General features: G+C 52.1%; 1 protein-coding gene across 2 annotated transcripts in view; it reads right to left on the bottom strand.

Moving 5' to 3' along the window:
• Parvb (parvin beta) overlaps positions 1-21,513 on the bottom strand; it is a 79,716-nt gene that overhangs the window by 8,171 nt on the left and 50,032 nt on the right. For both annotated transcript variants that reach the window (XM_048444975.3, XM_048444977.3), the window contains exons 5-10: positions 15,715-15,855; positions 13,822-13,937; positions 11,104-11,162; positions 7,322-7,341; positions 1,892-1,953; positions 1,412-1,480 (exon numbers count right to left, since the gene is read on the bottom strand). In XM_048444975.3, the coding sequence (XP_048300932.2) occupies positions 1,412-1,480; positions 1,892-1,953; positions 7,322-7,341; positions 11,104-11,162; positions 13,822-13,937; positions 15,715-15,855 (467 nt within the window). The remainder of the gene's footprint in view (positions 1-1,411; positions 1,481-1,891; positions 1,954-7,321; positions 7,342-11,103; positions 11,163-13,821; positions 13,938-15,714; positions 15,856-21,513) is intronic.

The following is a 21,513-nucleotide window of genomic DNA, read 5'->3' as shown; positions in this document are numbered from 1 at the left end:
CGCTGCTTTTGCAAATCACGGGCACGCGTGTGCACAAGCACACACACGACATACACAATCTGCTCCCTTCGGCAGACCACACTGCACACACCCAGAATCCCCGGGAGGAGTGCAGTGGGGTGATATACTATGGTGACTTCCGTTTATTTTCCTTATCTTCATTTTCAGACATTTCTGCGATGAACCTGAATTACTTTTTTAATTAGAAAAGCAAATGAGAGAAGTTAAGAAAAGAGAAAGCAATAGAAGAAAACGCCCAGGGGTTTAGGAAGGATCAGCCGCGCATTAGGGATGTCTTCACCGCCGAGGATTCAGACTCAGAACTCACAACTAAGCTGGGGAGAATTCTGTGGGACCCGCAGGGCTTGTCTGCTTGGAGACTGTCACCACGATGGTGCTCTAGCTGGAGAAGGGAGCATATGAGATACATATGGCAGAAGTGTTTTGTCCCTATTCCCCAAATGGATGATTATTTTATTTCTATTCTTGTAAGTTGTATGATGTGTGGGGCAGGCAAGCGGTTCATGCCCCAGTGCGCATGTAGTCACATGACAACTTGCAGGAGTCAGTTGTGCGTCCCTGGAGATCAAACTCAGGTCATTAAGTTTGCTTGGTAATCACCTTTACCAGCTGAGCCATCTCGCTGGCCCCTGGTTGGATGGGGCATTGTTCCCATGCTGCCACAGGACCAAATGTGAGGCTGCAGAGTCTTTGCCATAGAAGCAGAGGATGCAGAATGTTTAGGCCCATAGACCTTTGAAACAAAGGGCCCCGTGGCAGGATGGGATGGAGTCTTGGGGGTGGATAATAAAGTTGAACTGCCTCTCCCCAAAATAAGTTTGAATCCTAATCCCTAGACTCTGTGCATGTGACTCCGTTTGGAAACAGGGTCTCTGTTACATTTGTGCCATTAGGGTGGGCTCTAAGCCAGCACGATGTTTCTCTGCTCTCAAGCATCCATTTCTAGACACTAACTCTGGGGAAGCAGACGGGGTGGGGGTGGGAGGGGCACAGAGAGCTGTGTGCCGAATGCAGATGCACAGGCGCAGAGAGGCAGACGCAGGAGGAGGCCACAGAAGATGGAAGTAATACATCTACGGACCCAAGAACACCAAAGCCCGCCTGCAGGAACACAGCAGAAACCACACAGGGGCTGGGAAGGAGCTAAACTGTAACTCTGGACCCGAAGCTTGCAGAGTTCACGGCTTCAGCCTTCAGTCTCTGGCTGCCAGGGCTGCAGGAAGCAGAGTCTGAGCAGCCAGCTTGGTCGGGCGGAAACAATGCAATGGGGTACATACCGGAAGCTCCCCCTGAGAGAGACAAGGTGGTCCCACTGGCTCCCGCACCCTACCTGAGTCGAGAGTTACTAGACACACAGGCCAGAAGGACCCTTCACCGAAGCCCTACCTACCTGGGTCTCCAGGTCGGTCACCTCCAGGTTCAGCTTATTCAGGTGCTTGTTCACAAATGTGATGAGAGACTGTCAAAGCAGAGAAGCAAAGGCCCTATCAGCAACCTTCTGCAGAATTCCTCCAGTCCCCAACATGGCGGACTAAGACCCTGCAGACCCTTCTCTGGTGGCTAAACAAAAAGACTGTGTATCAGACACCATACTCTTAAGACAGGCCTAGTCTTGATGGCACAGTGCCAACAGGGATCAAGCTGTACATTTGGTCTGGTCGACGTGAACCTATTGTAAAAGAACCATGCCATGCCATGCCATGCCACACATTGCTGAGGGTGGTCTCAACATACAAGGCAAACCTTAGAAATTCCAAACACCTTTCATCCCATCTCAGCCTGCCTTGGGTCTGCAGAGAGTCTAGGTGGAGTCTACACAGGTCCCACGAAGGGTGGTGATGGGAACCGGGGCATTGAGGCGGGGAGTTACCTTCTTCACAAGGTTGAGCTTGTCCGGTGCATGGTCGAAAAGTGTGTCGAAGGCATCCCGCTCTGCCACGACATGCAAGAGAGAACACAGGCTAGTTCTGGAGAGGACTCTGCTGCCCTTGGTTCTGGAAACAGCCACCCTGACCCCTCGGGATGTTCTGCCTGGGGCTTCCAGCCTGTTCTGTCCCCCTAGTTTCTGCCAGAGCAGAGGAACTAGAAGACCGGCATTGCCCGAATGTAAGACCGGGATCGCGATCTGGTTTATGAACCGAGGGTGCGTGGGGCTTTCTCAAAATCTTTTAACTATCTGTGAATCTTTGGGCCTGGGGTCACACATGGCCACCTACACACTCCCATGGAGCTCTTGAAGCATCCTTGTCTCTCCTAAGATCTACCACTGCACTGTTTGTGAATCCCACCACTTCTCCACTTGGCCAGGTCTGCTGTCCCCATGTCTGGTTCACCTCCGCTTCCCTGGGGATGCCCACAGCTTCCAGGGCAACTGGCCTCTTCCCCTTCAGCATCCAGACTCTAAAAGTGCAACTGGATGTCCTCTCAGCCTCTTATCACTCTGAGACTGTGGTCATCCTCTCTTCCCAGGCTCTACAAAATGGTCTCTCTGCAGCCCGAGGTAAAGCCCTGTACACGGCCTTTAATACAGCCTCTCTGCCCCCAGGTTGCTCTCCAAGGTCACTTCCTCTGAAGGACTCCACATGAAGGCATCTGAGCCCTTGATATCCTCTGCAGGATCCCTGCAGGTAGCCTATTTCTCCCTGAGAACCCTAACACCTCTCTCTTCCCTGGTGAACCACAACCTGTTCTGTCACATGTACAAGTGGCCACCCCAACCAGCACAGAAGTCCCCATTCTTTCTTACTTGATTAGGGCCACCAGTGGGCAGTAAGCCTTGCAAAATTAGTATATGAAAAAATAAAGTTGGCAAAGAGGAAACCCTGAAACTCCTCCCTTCTCACAAATGGACACCCCCAGTCCACCAAAGCTGACAAAGAAAAAAAATTCCTTTTCTTAATCTGAAAATCTGCCTGTGCCTCTAGCTCAGGACCCAAGCACTCCAAAGTGTCTGTGGGCGGCCTGGGGCTCCTTGTAACAGTGTGGCACTCCCCTGGGGGCAGGTTTAAGATGCTAGTGAGAGATGATGACATATGAATTTGTGTGAACTACATGTGACAAACAGAGCACTCAGAAAAGCCTACTCTATGCAAATGAACCAAAATATCCTTGCTATGCAAATGAGGGGAAAGCCGGCTCTAAGGTAACAGGAAGCCCAGCTCTGCAAGCTGGAGGCCCCACTTCCTCCCTTGGAAGTGGATCGTTCCTCAGGAAACCTGCAGCTCTGGCTACAACTCTGTTTCTCTCTCTTTCTCTCTCTCTCTCTCTCTGTCCTTTGTTCAGGGTCAGGAGAACCCGGAACCCCTCCAGAGGGGCCCTCTGAACCTCTATATCTGCCAATATTTGAAAGAAGTAGGAGACACAAGTCTTTGGGATAGATGACCACAGCCCAGGTAAAAGCAGAGGCCTGGGGGCTCCAGGGCCAACAGAGCGCTGCGGAGGAAGGGGAAGCCCTGGAAAGGACCTAGGTCCTGACCTCTGTCTGCTTGCTTCTTGGGGCACTGTATGTTACTGGGACCGAGCCAGCAGAGAGGCCATCCACTCCCAGCTCCACCGTGGAGTCCCTGTGGGAGTGGGTGCACAGGGAGCCTTCTCCTATCTTGGGGAAGGGGCAATACTGAGGAGGAGGAAGGAGGAGAATGAAGAAGGCTGGGGTGAGCTGAAAAAGCCAGTCAGGTGATTTAGAGGAAGCCTCCTACCCACCTAGCCTGGAGAGGAAAGTGCCAGAGATTCAGGCCAGGGAAGGGTCTGGAGACCTCTCCATCCAACCTGGGGCCTCGTTGTAAGCCTTGGGAAGGGGAGAGGCTAAATGAAGAGAAGGAACACTGTGTGTGTGTGCGCGCGCGCGCGTGCATGCTGGAGTGTGTCTGTTGGGGGAAGGGAGGCAGCTCCTTCCCCTCAGAGTCGGTGGGGACAAAAAGCTACCCTCTGTTAGCGCCAGCTGTCACTCTCTGCCACAATCAGCTAAGTCAGATTATCCCCGGGAAAACAATCTGTAAAGGGGCAAAAGGAGCTTAGTCCTCGTGAAGCAGCGCAGCCCTGTAAAGCCGCTTAGGCAAAGCCCCAGGAGCCAAGATGCTTGACGTCACTGGTTTATTTAGCCGGGCCACCGCTGGGCTGGCAGAGCGCTATGTGGGCGGCTGCTGGGCGCCTCCCACACTTGGCTGCTCACCTGGGTCTAGAGGACACATCAGAGTGTGTCCTGTGGCCAGAAGGGACCAAGGACTCGAAACAGGGTTTGGGGGGAAAGGGTAGAGCTGGGTTCATATCCTCACTGTGTGATATGAAAGCCCACAGACTTCAGGCCACTTCCCATAGTCAAAGGGTTTCTTCCTTTGTAAGTAGGAAGAACCCAGTCTGTTACCCCACTACCCTGGTGAGCATCAGGAGCTGGGCTGGGGTCCGGGGACAAGTCCACCCTCAGGCATGTCTGGGTCTCCACAATTTCCCTCTTGTGCTGAGAAAGTTACTAGTTGGGAAGGGCACAGACAGAAGGGTCTCAGATCTGCCTTGAGCCTCACTCAGTCTCCTTCAGACTAAAGGTTCTCCCCAATCCACATTTCTGAGTCCCCTTGAAAGCAAAGGCTAAGGCCACAGTGAGTCATACATCCACCCAGTGTCAGGAACCCAGGACAGGGTTGGGGGTTCCTATTTCTCAGTCCTGCAGCCCCTGTTCATAACGCTCAGCTTTGGAGCTTTGACTAACTCTTCCAGGCTGGTCTCTGGCAGCACCCAAGTGTGTACATGCGGACAAGAGGTCAGAGTCATGGAGGGGTGGAGGAAAGGGCCTCGAGGTTCAAGCCAGGTTTGCTGGAGCGATCAGAAGGGGACGGGCATGGCAGCCAGAGTGGAGAAACCATGCAAAGAGATTTAAGAGTAGGGTGGCTCGGGAGGGAGGCTGACAGGAGCTACATGGCTCACTGCGGCATCCTGGGTGAACGGTGACCAGCGGGTGTGAACAGGGGTGTGAACCCCAGGTCAGAGTTTTAGCACGAGTTCTAGCAGAGAGGGGAAGGGGGGAGACTGAGTCACAGCAAACTAAGCGTGGGATGAGGGAGCTGCTTCCGTTTCTTGCCCATCCCATCCTGACAGCATCAGAAAGGGCTCCTGAGAGGGGGAACTGGGGAGGAAGGGCCACCAGCTAGAGAAAAGGCAACTGGCAAAGCCGTTGCTATGGAGACCAGGCTCTAACCTCCCAGCTCCCAGGAGACTTGTTTCCAGGGAGAGGAAAAACCTGCTCCCACCTCAGCCAGGACAAGACGATGATGGGAAGTGGCTGGGCACCCCTTTTTCTGCTGGAAAGGTGGAAGAGGGACCAGAGAGGATCTGTTCAACTCCTCACAGCACTGGAAGGCCAAGCAGGCTGCGGGAACTGGTTCCAGCAAGGCTCAGCCTAGGAGGGTCAGCATGCTGTCTCGGACCCTCCTCAAATGAGACAGGGTTTAGGGAGGGCGGCTGAGATCATGCAGCCTGGGGGTGACTGACTACAAACTGTCCTGGGCCAAGGGAACACACTCCAACACCGAGGCTCCTGGGAGTAGGGCTGATGGATGGTTATAGACACAAAGAAAACAACCTGAGAGTAGAGGACCAGTGTGTGCTGGCTGGTGGCAGGGGATCCCTGGTGAGCGACAGCCGAACCAATGCAGGAGGGAGCCATGGGGTAACTGAGCGGGAGGGCAGCTCAGCCGGAGAGCAATGGAACTGAGGAAGCCACAGGGTGAGGCCTAGATACTCGAGAGGCCACAGGGGATGTGATGTCTGGGACATCCTTAGAGGCCACTGCAGGGACTGTGGACAGTAAACAGATATGACAAGGGGTGTTTGGGGACCTTCCTCCCCAGCAGTGTGCAAAGAAGCAGAGGGCTCAGTGGAAATAGACATAGCAGAGGGCACTGTGGTAGCACTAGCAGTAGTGTGACAAGACCCTGGCAGGGCACTGAAGCCAGATGTGCCCAGAAATCTTGTGTCACTCACTCCCCACCAAGAGGATGCCTGGGAGCCCAGGGACTCACTGCACCGAGGCTAAGGCTGTCAGACGTGTAACTAGGAGACCTCTTTGCGTCAGCAGAAGCACAAGGCGGGGGCGAAACTAATTGCCTGTCACTAGCTAATAGCCTGTTTCATCTTACGCCAGAGCATGTGAGAAGTGAAATCAGTACAGCCTCCGAGGCCTCTTATGGCCTCGGATGTCCCCAGCGCTGCGGCTGAGTCCTGGTGCACCTGGCTTTCCCCTTGGGAGCCACACCCTGTGTGCCTTGCCAGGTGTTCTTCCCAGCTGCCAGGGCTCCCAAGATACCGGCAGGGCCCAGGCTCCCCTCCCCACAACCAAACCAACTCTTTTCAAATCCTCTGAACCTGAAACAGGGCCAACCCAAACACAGAAGTGACAGTTCCACACTCAGAGGCATCTCAGGCCCCCTCAGTTGCCATCTTCTCACCTCTGGCCTCTGTATCCTCAGGGGAGGCGATAGGGAGAGGGTGGCTCGAAACCAGCCTGCACCCGGATACCACCAGGGGTCCCGCGTGGACCCACGGCTACCTCCACCCTGCCTCTCCTTCACAGACTGGATAAAGGCTCCCTTCTGCCTTCTTTATTTGGGTTTAATAACAATGACATTACAGCCTAGGATGGAAACGGGAGAGCTGAGTTGCTTTATCTCCAAGCAGCCGTAGCACCTGTCCATTGGAGAAGGCGCAGGGCCACATGGCTGCGGCTTTCTCTCAGACTTAAGACCTTCCAGGCCATCAGAGCTGGGTCTGCTCCCCACAGGGGTGACACACATCCTTACACCCTCCAGATTAGAGAAGAGCTCTCTGTGGGGTTGTGGAGGAGGCACCTGAACCCCAAGGATTCCCTAGGGTCAGGCACACATCTGGAACTGAGTTGGAAGCTTCTAGCTGGCTTCTGTTTTCCTCCCCTCCTTGCTGGCTGGAGAACACCATTGTGGTCAGGGACTTTTTGTTTTGAACTGCCCACATCAGCCTCCCTCCACCCCTAAGCCAGGAGCCAGGCTTTTGCTTCAGAGGGCTTAAATGCTGCCCCTCACAGGTTTTTGGTTCCTTTGTCTGCCCTCTCTTGCCCAGGGGACAAGGACAGGTGAGAGGGTAATTACCTCCTTTTCTCCCTCCCTCCTAAAAGTAAGCTAGAGACATTCTCCAGGCTGGCACTCCTCCCTCCCTCCAGCCTCACCCCTCCTGCCCAAGTTCACATGCATGACCTTGAGAAGCCCAGAGCTTTCTGGCTGGACCCTGCGCGCCCATAGTCTCAGCATGTCCCATCCCAAACCAGGGTACTTACCAAACCGGCCCATCATGATCCTGGAAACAAGAACAAAGAGTCAGATGGTCACTTGGACCAAGTCTTAAGAAGGGGACAGGTAGAGCCAACCAGACCCCAGCACCCAGCCCCAGGGCCCCCTGGTGAGGAACATGTACAGATGGCTGGCCTCAGCACATGAATGACAGCAAACTGCCCTCTTTCCTGACACAGTGACCACCCTGGTATGGAGGGGACAGACATAATGGATCATGGGACGTAGGAGTATATTGATCCTGGTCAAATTGTCTCACAGCCGTGCCCATCAGATAGAGCAGTGTTTCTCAGTCTGTGAGTTGTGTGCCCTTTGGGGGCTCCAGTGACCCTTTCCCAGGTTCACCTATCAGACATTTTGCATATCAGATGCTAACGATTCATAACAGCAGCTAAATTGCAGTTGTGCAGTAGCACCGAAATAATTTTATGGTGGGGGTCACCACAACATGGGGAACTGTATTAAAGGGTCGTGGCATTAGGAAGGGCGAGAAGCACTGGGCTAGAGGCAGAAGGAGTCTGGAACTTTGGGCTAGAAAAGCCATTTGCTTAAAGATTAATGAGCTGTTGTGAGAACTTGGAAAATAATGCTGGGAATCCTCACTGGTGACGTTTTGGAGGGAATTTTGAGAGTCCCTCAAAGACTCCATGGGGCTCTTTTATTTTTACCTTTTGCTGCCCTGCCTGTATGCACATCTGCGTGGGGGTGTTGGATCCATGACCTCCACTTCAGTGTCTACCTCCAGGTTCTCTCCTTGAGTTCCCGCCCTGACTTCTCTTCAGTGTGAGACTACAGCTGGAAACTGGAGTAAACGATTTCCTCCCTCAGGTGCCTTTGGTCACGGTGTTTACCACAACCATGGAAAGTAAACTAAGACAGTTTGGCTGCAGCTAGCCCAGCCACCATGAGTCATGGTCCTGGAGCCAACTTCCAGCTGCCACCCACATGTGCCCTTCCTGAAGCTAAGAGATGCATTCAGTCCCTAGGCAGCAACCTCTAGAGCAAAGGCTTGGGCTCCGTCTCAGTAAATACTTACTAGAAAGGCCCACAATGTGCAGGAAATAAAGACACAGAGCCAAACACCCTGAACCTGAACCTAGCCAGAGTTTCTCCTCCACAGCTCAGAGCTGGTAACAAGAAAGATCGTGGAAGACTATGGGAGTGGTAAGACCATTCACTCCTGTTCAGCTGGCAAGCTGGAAGGGCTTCTTGAAGGGAGAGCCCTCTGGGAAAGACAGATGGAAAATAGGAGCTAAGTGTTAACAGTGTGCCTGGTGTAGTATGCATAACTTTGATCCCAGTACTCGGGAGGCAGAGGTAGGGAGATTTCTGTGAGTTCAAAGCCACATAGTTAAGACCCTTTCTAATAAATAAATAAACAAACAAATCAAAACAAACACACACACACACACAAACACTAACCTCGGGCCTGTGCATCCCCAAAGGTAAGTGCACCAGAGAAGACACAGACAGGATATAGCCAGAGGTGCACAGCAGGGATGTTGATGGCCCATTATAGTTTTGGCAGGCACCTGATGCTCTGCTTATCCATCAGGACTGTTGGGGCCACAAGGATGGGGGTGGGGGTGGACAAGAGAGAGTAAACTCCAGGTTGGACAAAAGGAGGATGGCAGACAAGGGACTAGAGACATCTCAGCTCCTCCGTTGGCTATTGAAAAGAGTCTGGCATCCAGCAGAAATGGCTCAAAGGAAGTGTCCCCATCCCTGACTCCAGGGTGCTCCTGCCCCTGGAAACACCACAATGGCACAGAACTTCCCAAGCTCTCCCCCTGCGTCTGATCTTACATTCTACCCAACTGCCTCCTTGTCAGCCCTGGAATGGATGAACCGTGTCCTCCACCTGCCCTGCTCTTCCATGACCAGCTCTGGTGGGCACACAGCAGGCCTCTGGAGTGCCGGGCACAGATGGTGGGCAGTTAGGAGGGCATTGGCCAAACCTCTCTCTGCTTTCAGGTTTTGCCCCTGATGACTGTGGAGCCCCCAACACCTCTTGCTGCCTTCTCTGGTCCCCCTTGCCCTGAGCAGACAGCAATAGATGGCTTCAGCTACTTCCCACAGCCGTACAGGCCCCGACCCACTCAAGGTCATTAGGTGGAGTATGTTCTCCCAAATCCCTATCTCAGAATGACCCGAGACTTACTGTGACCCACAAAAAAAAGGCACGGGTCAGGAATCCAGGATGGGGCCAGGATGAGGGTACTCAGCCTCTCAAAACACAGAGGGAAAGAGAGCTGAAGCTCAGTCTGTGAGGAGGAAAGGCAGTATAAGAGGCTCCCTGGGTCCATCAGGACCTGGGAAGCCCTCAGATACAGATACCACAGGACCCGTCATACAGCAAGGTTAGCAAAACTGCCTGGCTGAGCCCATTCACATGACTGCCTGCAGGCTTGTGAGGAAAATAAGATGGCTCAGGGGTTGTATCTCGAGTCAGGCCACCAAGCCCCCACCCGGCTGTGCATTCCCCAAACTCACCCTTCTGCAGCCACAGACCCACAGTGCTGACACAACACACTCACACCTGACATCACTACACTCCCTGCCCTTCCCTGAGGGCTGCGGGAAGAACACACACACATCACAGGGCACACTGCCATAACTTCGACTTCTCTGGCAGCCCACTCACCATGCCTGAGTGGATTTCGTGCCAGTCAGCTGCTGAAAGGCTATGGACACACAGCCGTAGCATCTCCGTGAATGGAGCTGGTGAGCTAGCTCTGACACCAGCAATGCTTTAAATATTGAAACAGGTTTAGTCAGGAGGGGCAAAAGCAGTGAGTGCCTAGGATCTGTCATGGGCGCTGTGGAACCACACATGATGCACTGCCTGATTTATTACTAGGGTGTAGTTCCTCTAGGCTTTAAAAAAGTCTAGCTTTCTCAAAGAAACCAGAAGACTCAACAGTGTCCACCATAGGTCAGTTCTGGCTGATCACATGGTTCCTCCCTCTAAAGGAGCAACTGGTGATTGACAGATGAAGATTGGGAAACAAGCAAGACACGACAGGCTCCATGGCCATCCTGGGCTAGCCCACCTGGTACCCCTGACATTCTTTTAAATTTGGGGGCAGAGGATTGAGACAGGCTTTTATATGTAGCTCTGGCTGCCCTGGCACTAGTTCTGTAGACCAGGCTGGCCTCAAATTCACAGAGATCCACCTGCCTCTGCCTCCCGAGTGCTGGAATTCAAGGTGCATGTCACCACTGCCTGATGTGATTTTTTTAAATTGTATGTAATGTATGTGTGACGTGTGTGCCGAGGGCAGAGACTGACTCATCACCTTGTTTTTGAGGCAGGGTCTCTCACTGAACCTGGAGCTCACTGATTTGGCTAGACAGGCTGATCAACGGGCTCCAAAGATCCTCCTGTCTCTGCCACCCCAGCGATGGCATTACAGACATGCACTCCTGCACCTGAATGTTTTTTTTTTAAATGTGGGTGCAGAAGATTAGTTTCTCACGTTCACACAACAAGCACTTTGCTGACTGAACCCATCCCTTCAGTTCTAAAATAGGGATCAGCTTCCAATGGTAGAGACTGACACGGAAAGCCCAGAAGGAAATGTGTGGAGAAAGGAAGCACACAAAAAAGCATACACTAAGACTAAAGAATATGGCGAAATACAGGCTCCTTCAGGCCAGTGTCCCTGGCTGAAGCCAGAGTCAGGGCCTGGCTTGCATGGGGCATGGGTCCCTGAGGGTCGGTTGACATGAGGTACAAAACCCTGAGGGGTAGTTGTCATCCACTTACTCCGTGGTCGTGGTCAGCTCCTCCGAGACGTGACTGGAGTGCAGCAGGCCTTCCCGCTTCTGAAAACCCCAAAGCAAGCAGATCAATGCATAGACCGTGGATCAGGAGTGCAGAAGCGAGCACCTGCTGACTTCATGGGAAGTCCCCTCACCCTGGGCAGGATGCCAGCCTAGAAAGGGTCACACACCCAGTGCACTCTTCATGCCCAGGGAAGGTATACTCCCGGTGACCACAAAGGAGACCCTTTCAGTGCCTGTGACTGTCCCTAAATTGTTCACCATGGTTCCCTGCGATATGGTTGCTAAGCAAGGCTCAAGAGAAATGTCCCAGAAAGGACACACTAAATAACGCTCCTATTCTGCAGCTGGGATGGGGAACATGGGTAATCAGAGAGTTCATGAGGCATGCTGGGAAACACCAGAGGAAGAACATGTGAGCAATGGGCCATACAGAAGGCTCCAAATGCATCTACCCAGGGCCTCGGAACTTGTTCTTTTCCTTGGTGGCTTCCAATACCAATGAAAAGAGGCCACAGAATAATGAGTAGCGATGAACTCTGAAGCTGGGGTGAATGGCACTCTTGAAGACGAAGGAGCAGAACAAAGGACTACAGCCATGAACCTGGGACACTAAAGACAGCTGGCAGAAGCCGATCAGGGCCAAGAGGACTGCTTCCTGAAGACAGCGGTGCTGAGAGAAGAAATCCACCTGCCACTTGAAGCCCCACTCACGCCCATTAATGGTGCTTCACCCCAGCAACCCTAGCAAGCACACAGAGGTGCCAGGAGGAGGGCAGAGGGGACGGTGGATGGCAGCCCAAATACACTGGGACTCCCCGGAGGTCAGCCAAAGTAACTAGAACCACAGGCTTCTGCTTGAAGCTTCTAAAGGACAGAAATCTGTTCTAACTAGAAGCCCCTCGCATTTTTCCCTGAGCTGGCCTGTAGGGATCGTTATAATAAGACTCGTTCTTATTAACAAGTAACGGCAGCTGGTGACCTCAACTTGGCTCACCCCTGGCCTTGCGCCAACTGATACTCAAGAGCCCGCCAAAAAAGACTCTAGGTGTTTGGTTCACCTGTTTACATGCTAAGCGTGAACGCGGTGCCTATCAGTTGCTGGGCATTAGGGAAGTCATTGGTAAACTTAGCGCTGGATAATCGAATGGTTAGCAACATCACCCGGAGTTTGTAGGGAAATCACGGCAACCCTGAGAAATCAAGAGGCAAAAGAAATCGAAAGCCCAACGCTTCCACTGCTGGGGGTGATCAAGGCGTGGGCTCCATGCCTTCCTGCTGTGAAATGCCGCATGTCTCACTTTGCCCCATCTCAAGCAAGACAGTGGGTTACCCGAGCAAGCGTATGGGCAGTCCAGAGGACCTCAGGAGAGGCGGAAAGAAGTTCTGAGCAGGGCCTGGGGGGTGACTTCTGACTTCTGAGAAGCTGCTGTCCAGCTGGACCTCCTCACCGAGGTCTCTTCTACTTTGGAGTCTGTGCTAACAGCTCAGGAACCCTGGTCAAGGCACGGCATGCTGGAGGGGACTTGCCGGAGGGGGTCAGACTTTCCAAAAACCCAAGCTTGTCTTGGACCAACGTGTAAGAGTGAAAGGAAATACTTGGACAGTGAGCCCGCTCGGCACTCTTGGGGCCTGGGGCTGACGTAGGTAGGTTTAGGAACCATTTTTCCCTTGTGTCCTTGGGAAGCCTTTCCCAGCCTGCTGCCTGGGAGCCAGCAGCCAAGACTAGGGCCACAGGAATGGTCCCCCTGGGTCTGCGTCACTCTCGCTGACCACAAACATCCTGATTGGGAAGGAAGCAAGGAGAAATGGCAGGTGACCTTCACTTAATATCAGAAAGGGCCTTCCCAGCAGGGTACAACTAAGCTCCCAGGGTAGAAGAGAGGTCAGTATGGCTTCAGAAAACACAGGCTCAGCCAGGTTGTCATGGACCACAGACCACAGAACAGATAAGTTAAAAATTCAGAGAACAGAGTGAAACTGAGCGCCTCCAGTAACATAAACACCAGTGACACACAGGTCCCAACAGTGACCTCAGACCTTTGGCAGACACAGTGGCTCTTCCAGGCCAAATGGGATTTCCTCACTCAGGGTCTCCACAAATTCAGGCGTATGCCCGGCACCCAGTAGGTATTTAATACGTTTGAAGTCGTGCACAGGAACCAAGTCAGGCCAGCATCTGTGTGTTTGAATGCTAAAGCCCAGGACAGCACGCATGGAAAATCCAAGCCTGGCCCCATTACCAGGACCCCAGGTCTTGGCTCACTTCTCTAAGTAAATCAAGAGAAATGAACCTAAAAAAAGAGATAATGGGGAATGATGGCTTATAATACGGAGCAAATGTGGAGAGCCTTTAATTTGGGTGTCTAGTTCGCTCTGCCGGTCGCAGCCTCCTCCAGTGTGTAATAAGCACATTCAAGGGGATTGGATTCCGACTCGGTGGCTTTGGAGAGAAATGAGCGTTCTTTTCAGAAATCTGGGAAATTAAACCTCAACACCCGTGCGCCACTCTTCAAATCAACGCCATTGTTCCGGCTCCAATCATTCCTCAAAGAGCCAGGGTGAGATATGCATTTTATCAAGAGGGAAAAATACAAGGTAGCCTCTTGGGATGGAAAGGGCTGGAAAACTACAAGAAGAAAAAGAGGCAGCTCGCCTCGCCAGCAGAGAGACGGGCAAAGAGACGGCCTAGTGTACTCACCCGGACGACCACCACCTGCACGGTGACGTGCTCAGGAAGGTGGATGGGGGCCCTGAAGTGCATGGCCAGGGAGACGAGGAGGTGAAGGATGGACACCAGGTTCTTCCCATGGATAGCTTTGGGTGGAGAGGGAAGAAAGAGCGGCCTCAGGTCAGATGCTGTAGAGAGTAGGGGACCATCTCGAGGGCAGGTCTCAAGGAGACCTCTGGGGGAGGACAAAAGGACCTCAAATAGGGAGGCCCCAGAGGGCTTCTGCCTGCTTCTGCCTGGCTTCTCTCTATTCTTTCTTGTTGGCTCAAGGTCACTTGACAATCATTTATTTTTTTATTTTGTTTTTTATTTTTTGGCAGGGTCTCACTATGTAATCCTGGTAGGGCTAGAACAGCTGGCCTCAAACACACAATGATCCACCTGCCTCAGCTTTCTGAGCACTAAGATTAAAGGTTTGTGTGCCTGGTCCTGGCAGTGACTTTTAAAAGCCTTGTGTTCTTTAAAGCAGAGAGTTGCAGGTTGCAGAGAGAAGGGGCAGGTCATAGCCACATACACAAGAACACGTGTCATTATCATTGGCACTAGGCAAACTTCTGCCACTATATAATCAGCTGTCCCCATGGGGGTGATTGACAAGGGTAGAGGCTGCTCTGGGTTCAATTCAGTCCTGGCTGCCTGCCTTGGCTCTCACCGAATAGAAAGTTTCAGGCCAGGTTATAGTAAATCTGTGGAGGGGTTTTCAGCTCTTAAGGCACCTCCTACCCATAGCCCCAGCACCTGAGTTAGAAGGATAGGTCTACCCAAAGTCATGCCAAGAAACCAGGGGCAGGGTCAACCCCATCCCCACAGCCAAGATGTGGGCTCTCTATGCAGGCCACAGAGCCCTGGCCCTGAAGGGCAGTATTTGGCATCACGCCACATCACACCTGCCTTGCAAGGAGCCAGAGGAGGTGGGGGCATGGGCAGGACAGAAGCCATCGGCTTTTTCAGCCGGCTCATCCCCTCCTGTTCCCTCTGAGCTAAGAACTGTGAGGCCATAAACCCCTCAAGCCAGCTGACACATGACATTCCTGAGCTAGCTATGGGCTCCTTGGCACCTGCCTCAGTAAGCCACCCCCACATGGATTCACTTTGTACCACTACACTGGGTGTTTGGTGTCAAGTCCCAACAAAAAAAAAATTCTTGGACCAGGCATATAATCCCAGAATTCAGGAGAATCGGCCAGCCTTGATTACATATTGAGTTCAAGGCTAGCCTGGGCTACATGAGACTCTTAAAAACAATACAAGGTCTTAGGAGACGTCTCAGTCCATAAAATATTCGTCACACGAGTATGAGAACTCAAGTTAAAGTTTTTAAAAAAGCCAACTGTGGTAGCCCATGCTAGTAATTCCGGCACAGGGTAGTTGGGGGCAGAAGGAGCCTGAGTTCACTGGCCAGTCAGCCCCACCACACTGGTGAGCTGCAGGTCTCAGTGAGAGGCTCTACCTCAAAACAAACAAGGGGTGTGGTTCCTAAGGAGCACTGTCTGAGGCCTACCACTGGCCTCCAGACACGTGCACTCAGACCCACACAAAATAAACAAACATATGAACAAATAAGAACCCTAGAGGTGAGACACAGTGGGGGTGGGGGAGTGTGTGTGTGTGTGTGTGTGTATGTGTGTGTGTGGTGTGTAAGGAGGTGGGGAGGCAAAGCCCTGGTGTGCGATTGTGCCCTTTGCTGTGTACTCTCCCCCCTAGCATCTCCAGACCTCTTCTCCACCACCCGGCCTCTGGCACAACAGGTCAAGAGGGTACACTGGTTTTACCCACAAGGCCATAATGGAGTGATCGATGTCAACACGGAAAGACAAAGGATGCTTCCTTCCAACCCTCAGTCCCCACACAGAGGCCACTCACAGTCCACATTCCAGCGCAGCGGCCAGCCGTGGGGTCGAAGCAGGTCTTGCACAGCCTCGAGGACCGTCTGCAACTTCTGCTTTTGCCCAATCTCGGACTGTGTCACCTCGGCCACATTCAGCTTGCAGTGCCCCAGCTTTTCTGTAGAGACAAGGACAAGGTCATGAGGCAGAGTGTCCAAGTGGGAGGAGCTGGAGCTACCTGTGCCCTGGCTGGAGCAGGGACACCAGGTGGGGTCGGGCGTCTTAGCCCAGATCCCTGGGACAGCGGTACCGTGCTGAGCCAGGAAGCTCTGGACTTGGGAGGCCATTTCTACTGCGAGAAAGTTACACTATAGCAAATGAAGGGCAGTTAAGAATGAAGCAGGCATTTGGGAGCAGCTTATGTGCACGAAATGGAGAAGACCCTTCACGATGAAGCTGGGGGTCCAGTGTTGTCGTGGTAGCAGTCAGGCACCGGACACCACAGTGGAAGAACAGAGCTGTTCAAAAGTTGTCCTCTGGCCGGCTGCCAGGTAGAACCCTCTAGGTGTGCCTGGGAAGCTGCACCCATGAAATCATAACCACATGGCTGCCTCAATAAGACCTGACAGTGGCAACTCCAGTTGACTTGCCGCAAAGCCCCACCCCAAGATAAAGAAGCACAGGCAATTAATGGCTGCTGGGGGAGGGGAACCTGTCTTCTCCAGAGACAGGGAGCCCCCTGGTTGATTGTTCAATACCAAGTGGTCAGCCTAAAGGCACACGTAGGAGCAGCACTGAATACACTCACTGAGCCACAAATACACAGATGTAAAATTAATAATTAAAGAAGAGGTCATGGGCTGGAGAGGGAGTGGGGATGCGGGAGGAGAGGTGGAAAGGTGGCAATGGTGGAAACACAGGGCCTGTTTATAAAATTCTCAAAAAAAAAAACCCTTAAAAATTTATATTAAAAGCTAAAGTTAGCTGGATGTGGTGGCGCATGCCTTTAACACCAGCACTCAGGAGGCAGAGGCAGAGTCTGTCAGGATTACACAGTGAAATCTTGTCTCAAAAAAAGAAAAAAGTTGTCATCTGACCTTTAGGTGCACATGCATTACCCCGCCCCCCCCACATACACACATCATAATATGTGTGTATATTAATAGTAATAATAATAATTTAAAAATAAAAGCAAAAGGCTGGGGGGCTGGAGAGATGGCTCAGTGGTTAAGAGCACTGACTGCTCTTTCAGAGGACCCTGGTTCAATTCCCAGCACCCACATGGCAGCTCACAACTGTCTGTAACTCCAGTTCCAGGAGATCTGATGTCTTCATACCAATGTACATAAAATAAATTTAAATAAATTATTTTTTTTTTAAAAAAAAAGCAAAAGGTGCGATAAGGGAGTGAGAAAGAGGAAGTCCCTGGGTCGTCCTCAAAGGGTGGCTGCAGAGAGTGTGGGGAGGGGAGATGTCCCAGCAGACCCCAGACTGTGAATTTTGATTAACACCGGAAGAAAAGCTCAGCGAGGCTTCCCTGCCTTCCCAGGCTCCTTCTCCCATCTCTAACATTTTCACACCGCAAGAAGTTTGATTGGAGATTTGCCGAGTTTGTGACTGTGTCGTTTCTAAGAACAGGCAGGAAGCATGCTGGAGGAGCCTTGGCGAGAATTTGTCACATTCGCTCAGGATTCAATTACCTAGACAGGGACCCAGCCGCCTGCAATTTCCTCTGGGACTCGGGGAGGCAGCAGGTGAGAGCAGGTAGCCACAGATACAGCAGCCAGCGCTCCGGGGGCCCCTGCTGAAGGCAGGGAGCCCTGTTCCTTCCTAGTCTTTAATTCCAAGATGTGATATTTCCTGACAGGGCTCCTCTGCCAACTAGCGGAGGCGCAGACCCAGGGTGACCGGAGGCAATTTCCTGGAATGTAATTACCATGTCCTTAGCCCGGGATGCAGAGTTGCCATCAGCCACATTGTCACTGAGATCATGAACCCCGCTAAGGTCCCACAAAGTTCTGCCACACGTGTTTTCCTGGGCCTAGGACTTCCGTGTTCTTGCCCTCCCCCCCCCCCCCCTGCCCGGACTTCCGGCTCCTACAGTTAAAATGGTCAGATCTTCTGCAGTCTGCAGGACATGACAGCACATGACCGTCTACTACACACGGTACAACCCTTCAATCACATGTTCCCTCAACAAACGGCTGCTGGGCACAGGTGCTGGAGACACGTGGACAAGAGCGGCCCTCAGTGGGGGGGACAGACAGTGAACATGACAGCCAAGAAAGACCATGGATGGATGGACACATGACAGAATGGGCAGAGGTGAGTGTGATGGAGAAACAAATTGGTGGTTCCACACTGCCTCTGGGGACAAGAGGGCCTGCTTCCATGGATTCTTGCCACCTGTCACCTGGGTCACAGGCCCCAACAGGGACACCCCCAGCTGCACGTATGTGAGCAACAGGAAAACACACAGCAAGCTGGGCCCACAGGTGTGCAGCAACCAAGGACAAGGCAGACCCTGGGAAAGGGAACAGGGAAGAAGGAAGGGGCAAAGAGAACCCAGCATGCCTGCTTGTCCCCTGCCACCAGTGATGTCACCTGGAATGGCAGAGGAGGAGGCAAGAGAGAAGGGAAGGCAACCACATCAGGCAGCGCTGGCCGAGTGGTGGCCTAGAGAGGCTCATTCTCCCAGCCCTGGGAACAGAGGTCTGAGACAAGGTGCTGGTTGCTTTCTTCTCTGTGTCCCCACATGGACATCCCTCTGTGTTCAACTGTCTCCAGAGCTACATTGTTATTTTTTTTTAATGAGATGTGGTCTCCTTATGTAGCTAGGCTGTCCTTGAACTCACTCTCTCTGCCTGAGCAGCTCAAGTGCTGGGATTGGTGGCTATGCAGCACCTCCCCTGGCTAGTTTCTTCTCATAAAGACACCAGCTGGGGCTGGAGAGATGGCTCAGCGGTTAAGAGTGCTGGCTGGTCTTCAAGAGGCCCTGAGTTCAATTCCCAGCCACCACATGGTGGCTCACAACCATCTGTAATGAGATCTGGTGCCCTTTTCTGGTCTGCAGGCAAACATAAAGGCAGAATGCTATGTATACATAGTGAATAAATATTCTTCTTTTTAAAAAAATAAATAAATAAAAATGACACTAGTCATACTGGAGTAGGGTCAGGCCCCATAACCTCGTTTCAAATTAATCACTTCTTTTTAAAATGTGTCTCTAAACACAGTCCCAATCTAAGGCCTGAGGGTTAGGATATTGTCTAACTAACTAACTGGGCCGCTGTTGCTGTGATGAAACACCATGACCAACAAACAGTAACCTGAGAGAAAAGGGCTTATTTTGTTTATATAGTCCAATCATAATCCATCATTAAAAGCAGATAGGGTAGGAATTCAAGCAGGGCAGGAACCTAATACAGAGGCCATGGGGGGAGGGACTGTGCTTGCCTCTCATGACTTGCGGAGTTTTTTTTTTTCTTTTCCTTTTTGAGACAGGATCTCTCTACATAATCCTGGCTGTCCTGGGATTCACTCTGTAGACCAGGTTGGCCTCAAACTCACAAAGATCGGCCTGTCTCTGCCTCCAAGTTCTGAGATTAAAGGCGAGTGCTACCACCACCTGATTTCAGCCTGCCTTCTTATAAAAATTCAGGACTACCAGCCTAGGAGTGGTCCGATTCACAATAGGCTGGGCCCTCTCACATTGCTCACTAATTTAGAAATGCTATACACATTGGGCAATGGTGGCACATGCCTTTAATTCCAGCATTCGGGAGGCAGAGGCAAGTGGATCTCCATGAGTTCAAGGCCAACCTGGTCTACAAAAGTTAGTTCCAGGACAGCTAGGACTGTTACACAGAGAAACCCTGTCTTGAAAAACTGAAAGGAAGGAAGGAAGGAAGGAAGGAAGGAAGGAAGGAAGGAAGGAAGGAAGGAAGGAAGTCCTACCTGCATCAGTGGTGTTCAAGCTTCCTAATGCTGCAACCCTTTAATACAGTTCCTCATGTTGCAGTGACCCCAAACCATAAAATTATGTTTGTTGCTACTTCATAACTAATTTGCTACTGTTACGAATTGTAATGTAAGTATTTTTGGAGATAGAGGTTTGCCAGAGGGGCTGCCACCCACAGGGTGAGACCTGCTGTCCTAGAGGCCTGCCCACACTCTCATCTTAGAGGGGCATTTTCTCAGTTGAGGTTCCCTCCTCTCAGACAATTCCAGACAGTGCCAAGTTGACATAAACCTTATCCAGCGCTGATGTCAGTGTATGAATGCGAGCTTAGGAAGCAGGTCCTGTGCCCCACGGTCTCTCCTTCGGTCTCCATGACGCGGTGACTCTACTAAGCAGAGAAGAGATTTCTCTGCACAGACACCAGGTGTTGATCTGTCAACGGCTAGGGTGGCAGATGTGTCATGGCCTCTTCTTTCCAATGTGGAAGAGTCAGAGAAAGGTTGAGCGACCCTTGGAGTGAAGTACGCGGCTGAGGGTGATGGCACACATGAGGAAGGACTAAAAATGTTCCAGTGGGTACCAGTTGGCCCAGAAGACCCTCAGCATCCTACACAGGCATTCCACCCTGTCCACCAAAGCCAGCCAAGCTGAAACCTGGCCTGCCGCAGCAGTTCCCTGCTGCTTCCAGCAACCCCTGTCAGGAATAGAGGCTCCTCTGGGTTCCCTGGTGGCTCAGTCTTGATGAATGCCACATGGCCAAGTCCAAAGGTCCATGCCATCCTCTCATTTACACTCGTCACCCCTCAAAACACCTCCTCAGGCTGGAGACGTGGCTCAGCGGGTAACACGCTTGCTTCGTGAAACATGGGGACCCGAGTTCGAGCCCCAGAACACAAAAAGCAAAATGTGTTCATGTGCACACCTGTACCCCAGCATTCCTTTAGGAACAAGAAGGAAGGTGCAGGCAAGAGAAGCCCCGGAAGCTAGTGAGTTGTCTAGCATGGAGCAGGCTGAGGTAAGCAAGAGACCCTGCCTCACACACAGGGGAAGGAGGAAGGTCATGTGTAGCTGTCTTCTGACCTCCCCATGTACACCATGGCCCACACATGTCCCCATTCTCATGTACACGCCCATGCAAAAAATATGATTCAAATAAATTTTAAAAAGTACTTCCTACTCCCACGTGACACACCTCGGGGTCCCTTCCTATATGTTGATCTCACCAGACTTCTTTGCTGGATCCCCTCATCTTGACCAGTCCTGGCACTCCCACTGAAATCTTATTGTTCAGCCAGCACCTCTTATTTGATCTAACTCTGCCTTTGGAAAGCCCAAGAGCCCAGCGCCTACACCAAGGTCACCCTGGGATCCCCGGTCTCAGAGGTCATGAGAGCTTTCATTACATCAGAAACAGCAGTGCCCACACAACCAGGCAAAGATGTGCTGACTGACGTCCTCTTCAGCCTTGAATGCTCTTCCCATTGTCCTTTTCTCTGTCCAAACCACTTAACATAAAAGGCTTCCAAGCTGCTTTTTCAAGTACCAACTGGAGATATTCAAATGAGAGGCTATAACAACCACTCCACAGTACAAAGACAGCAGAGCTTAGGCAAGCCTCAAGTCCTCATGACACACGGCCTGGAGAAGCAACAGGACGGCTTCAGGTCAGTGCCGCATCTACCAGGCAAACTGAAGGGGCAGCCAAAAGCACATGCCCAAGAGGTCCTGCTCTCAAAGATGGACCAGGGCAGGCATCAGGGCTGTCGACAGCCAGCCACGGTCAGTGGAGATGCAAAGTCAGAGCCCGCCCTGTGATCCTGAGACTCGGCACCACCTTGAAGGATTGGTCCACGGAAAAGCATCGCCATGGGAGTG

This window comes from Myodes glareolus, chromosome 19 (genome assembly GCF_982192425.1).
Source record: "Myodes glareolus chromosome 19, mMyoGla1.1, whole genome shotgun sequence".
NCBI classification, from domain to species: Eukaryota; Metazoa; Chordata; class Mammalia; order Rodentia; family Cricetidae; genus Myodes; species Myodes glareolus.
Note: the sequence above shows the minus strand (reverse complement) of the source record. Positions and strands in the feature narration are given on the sequence as shown.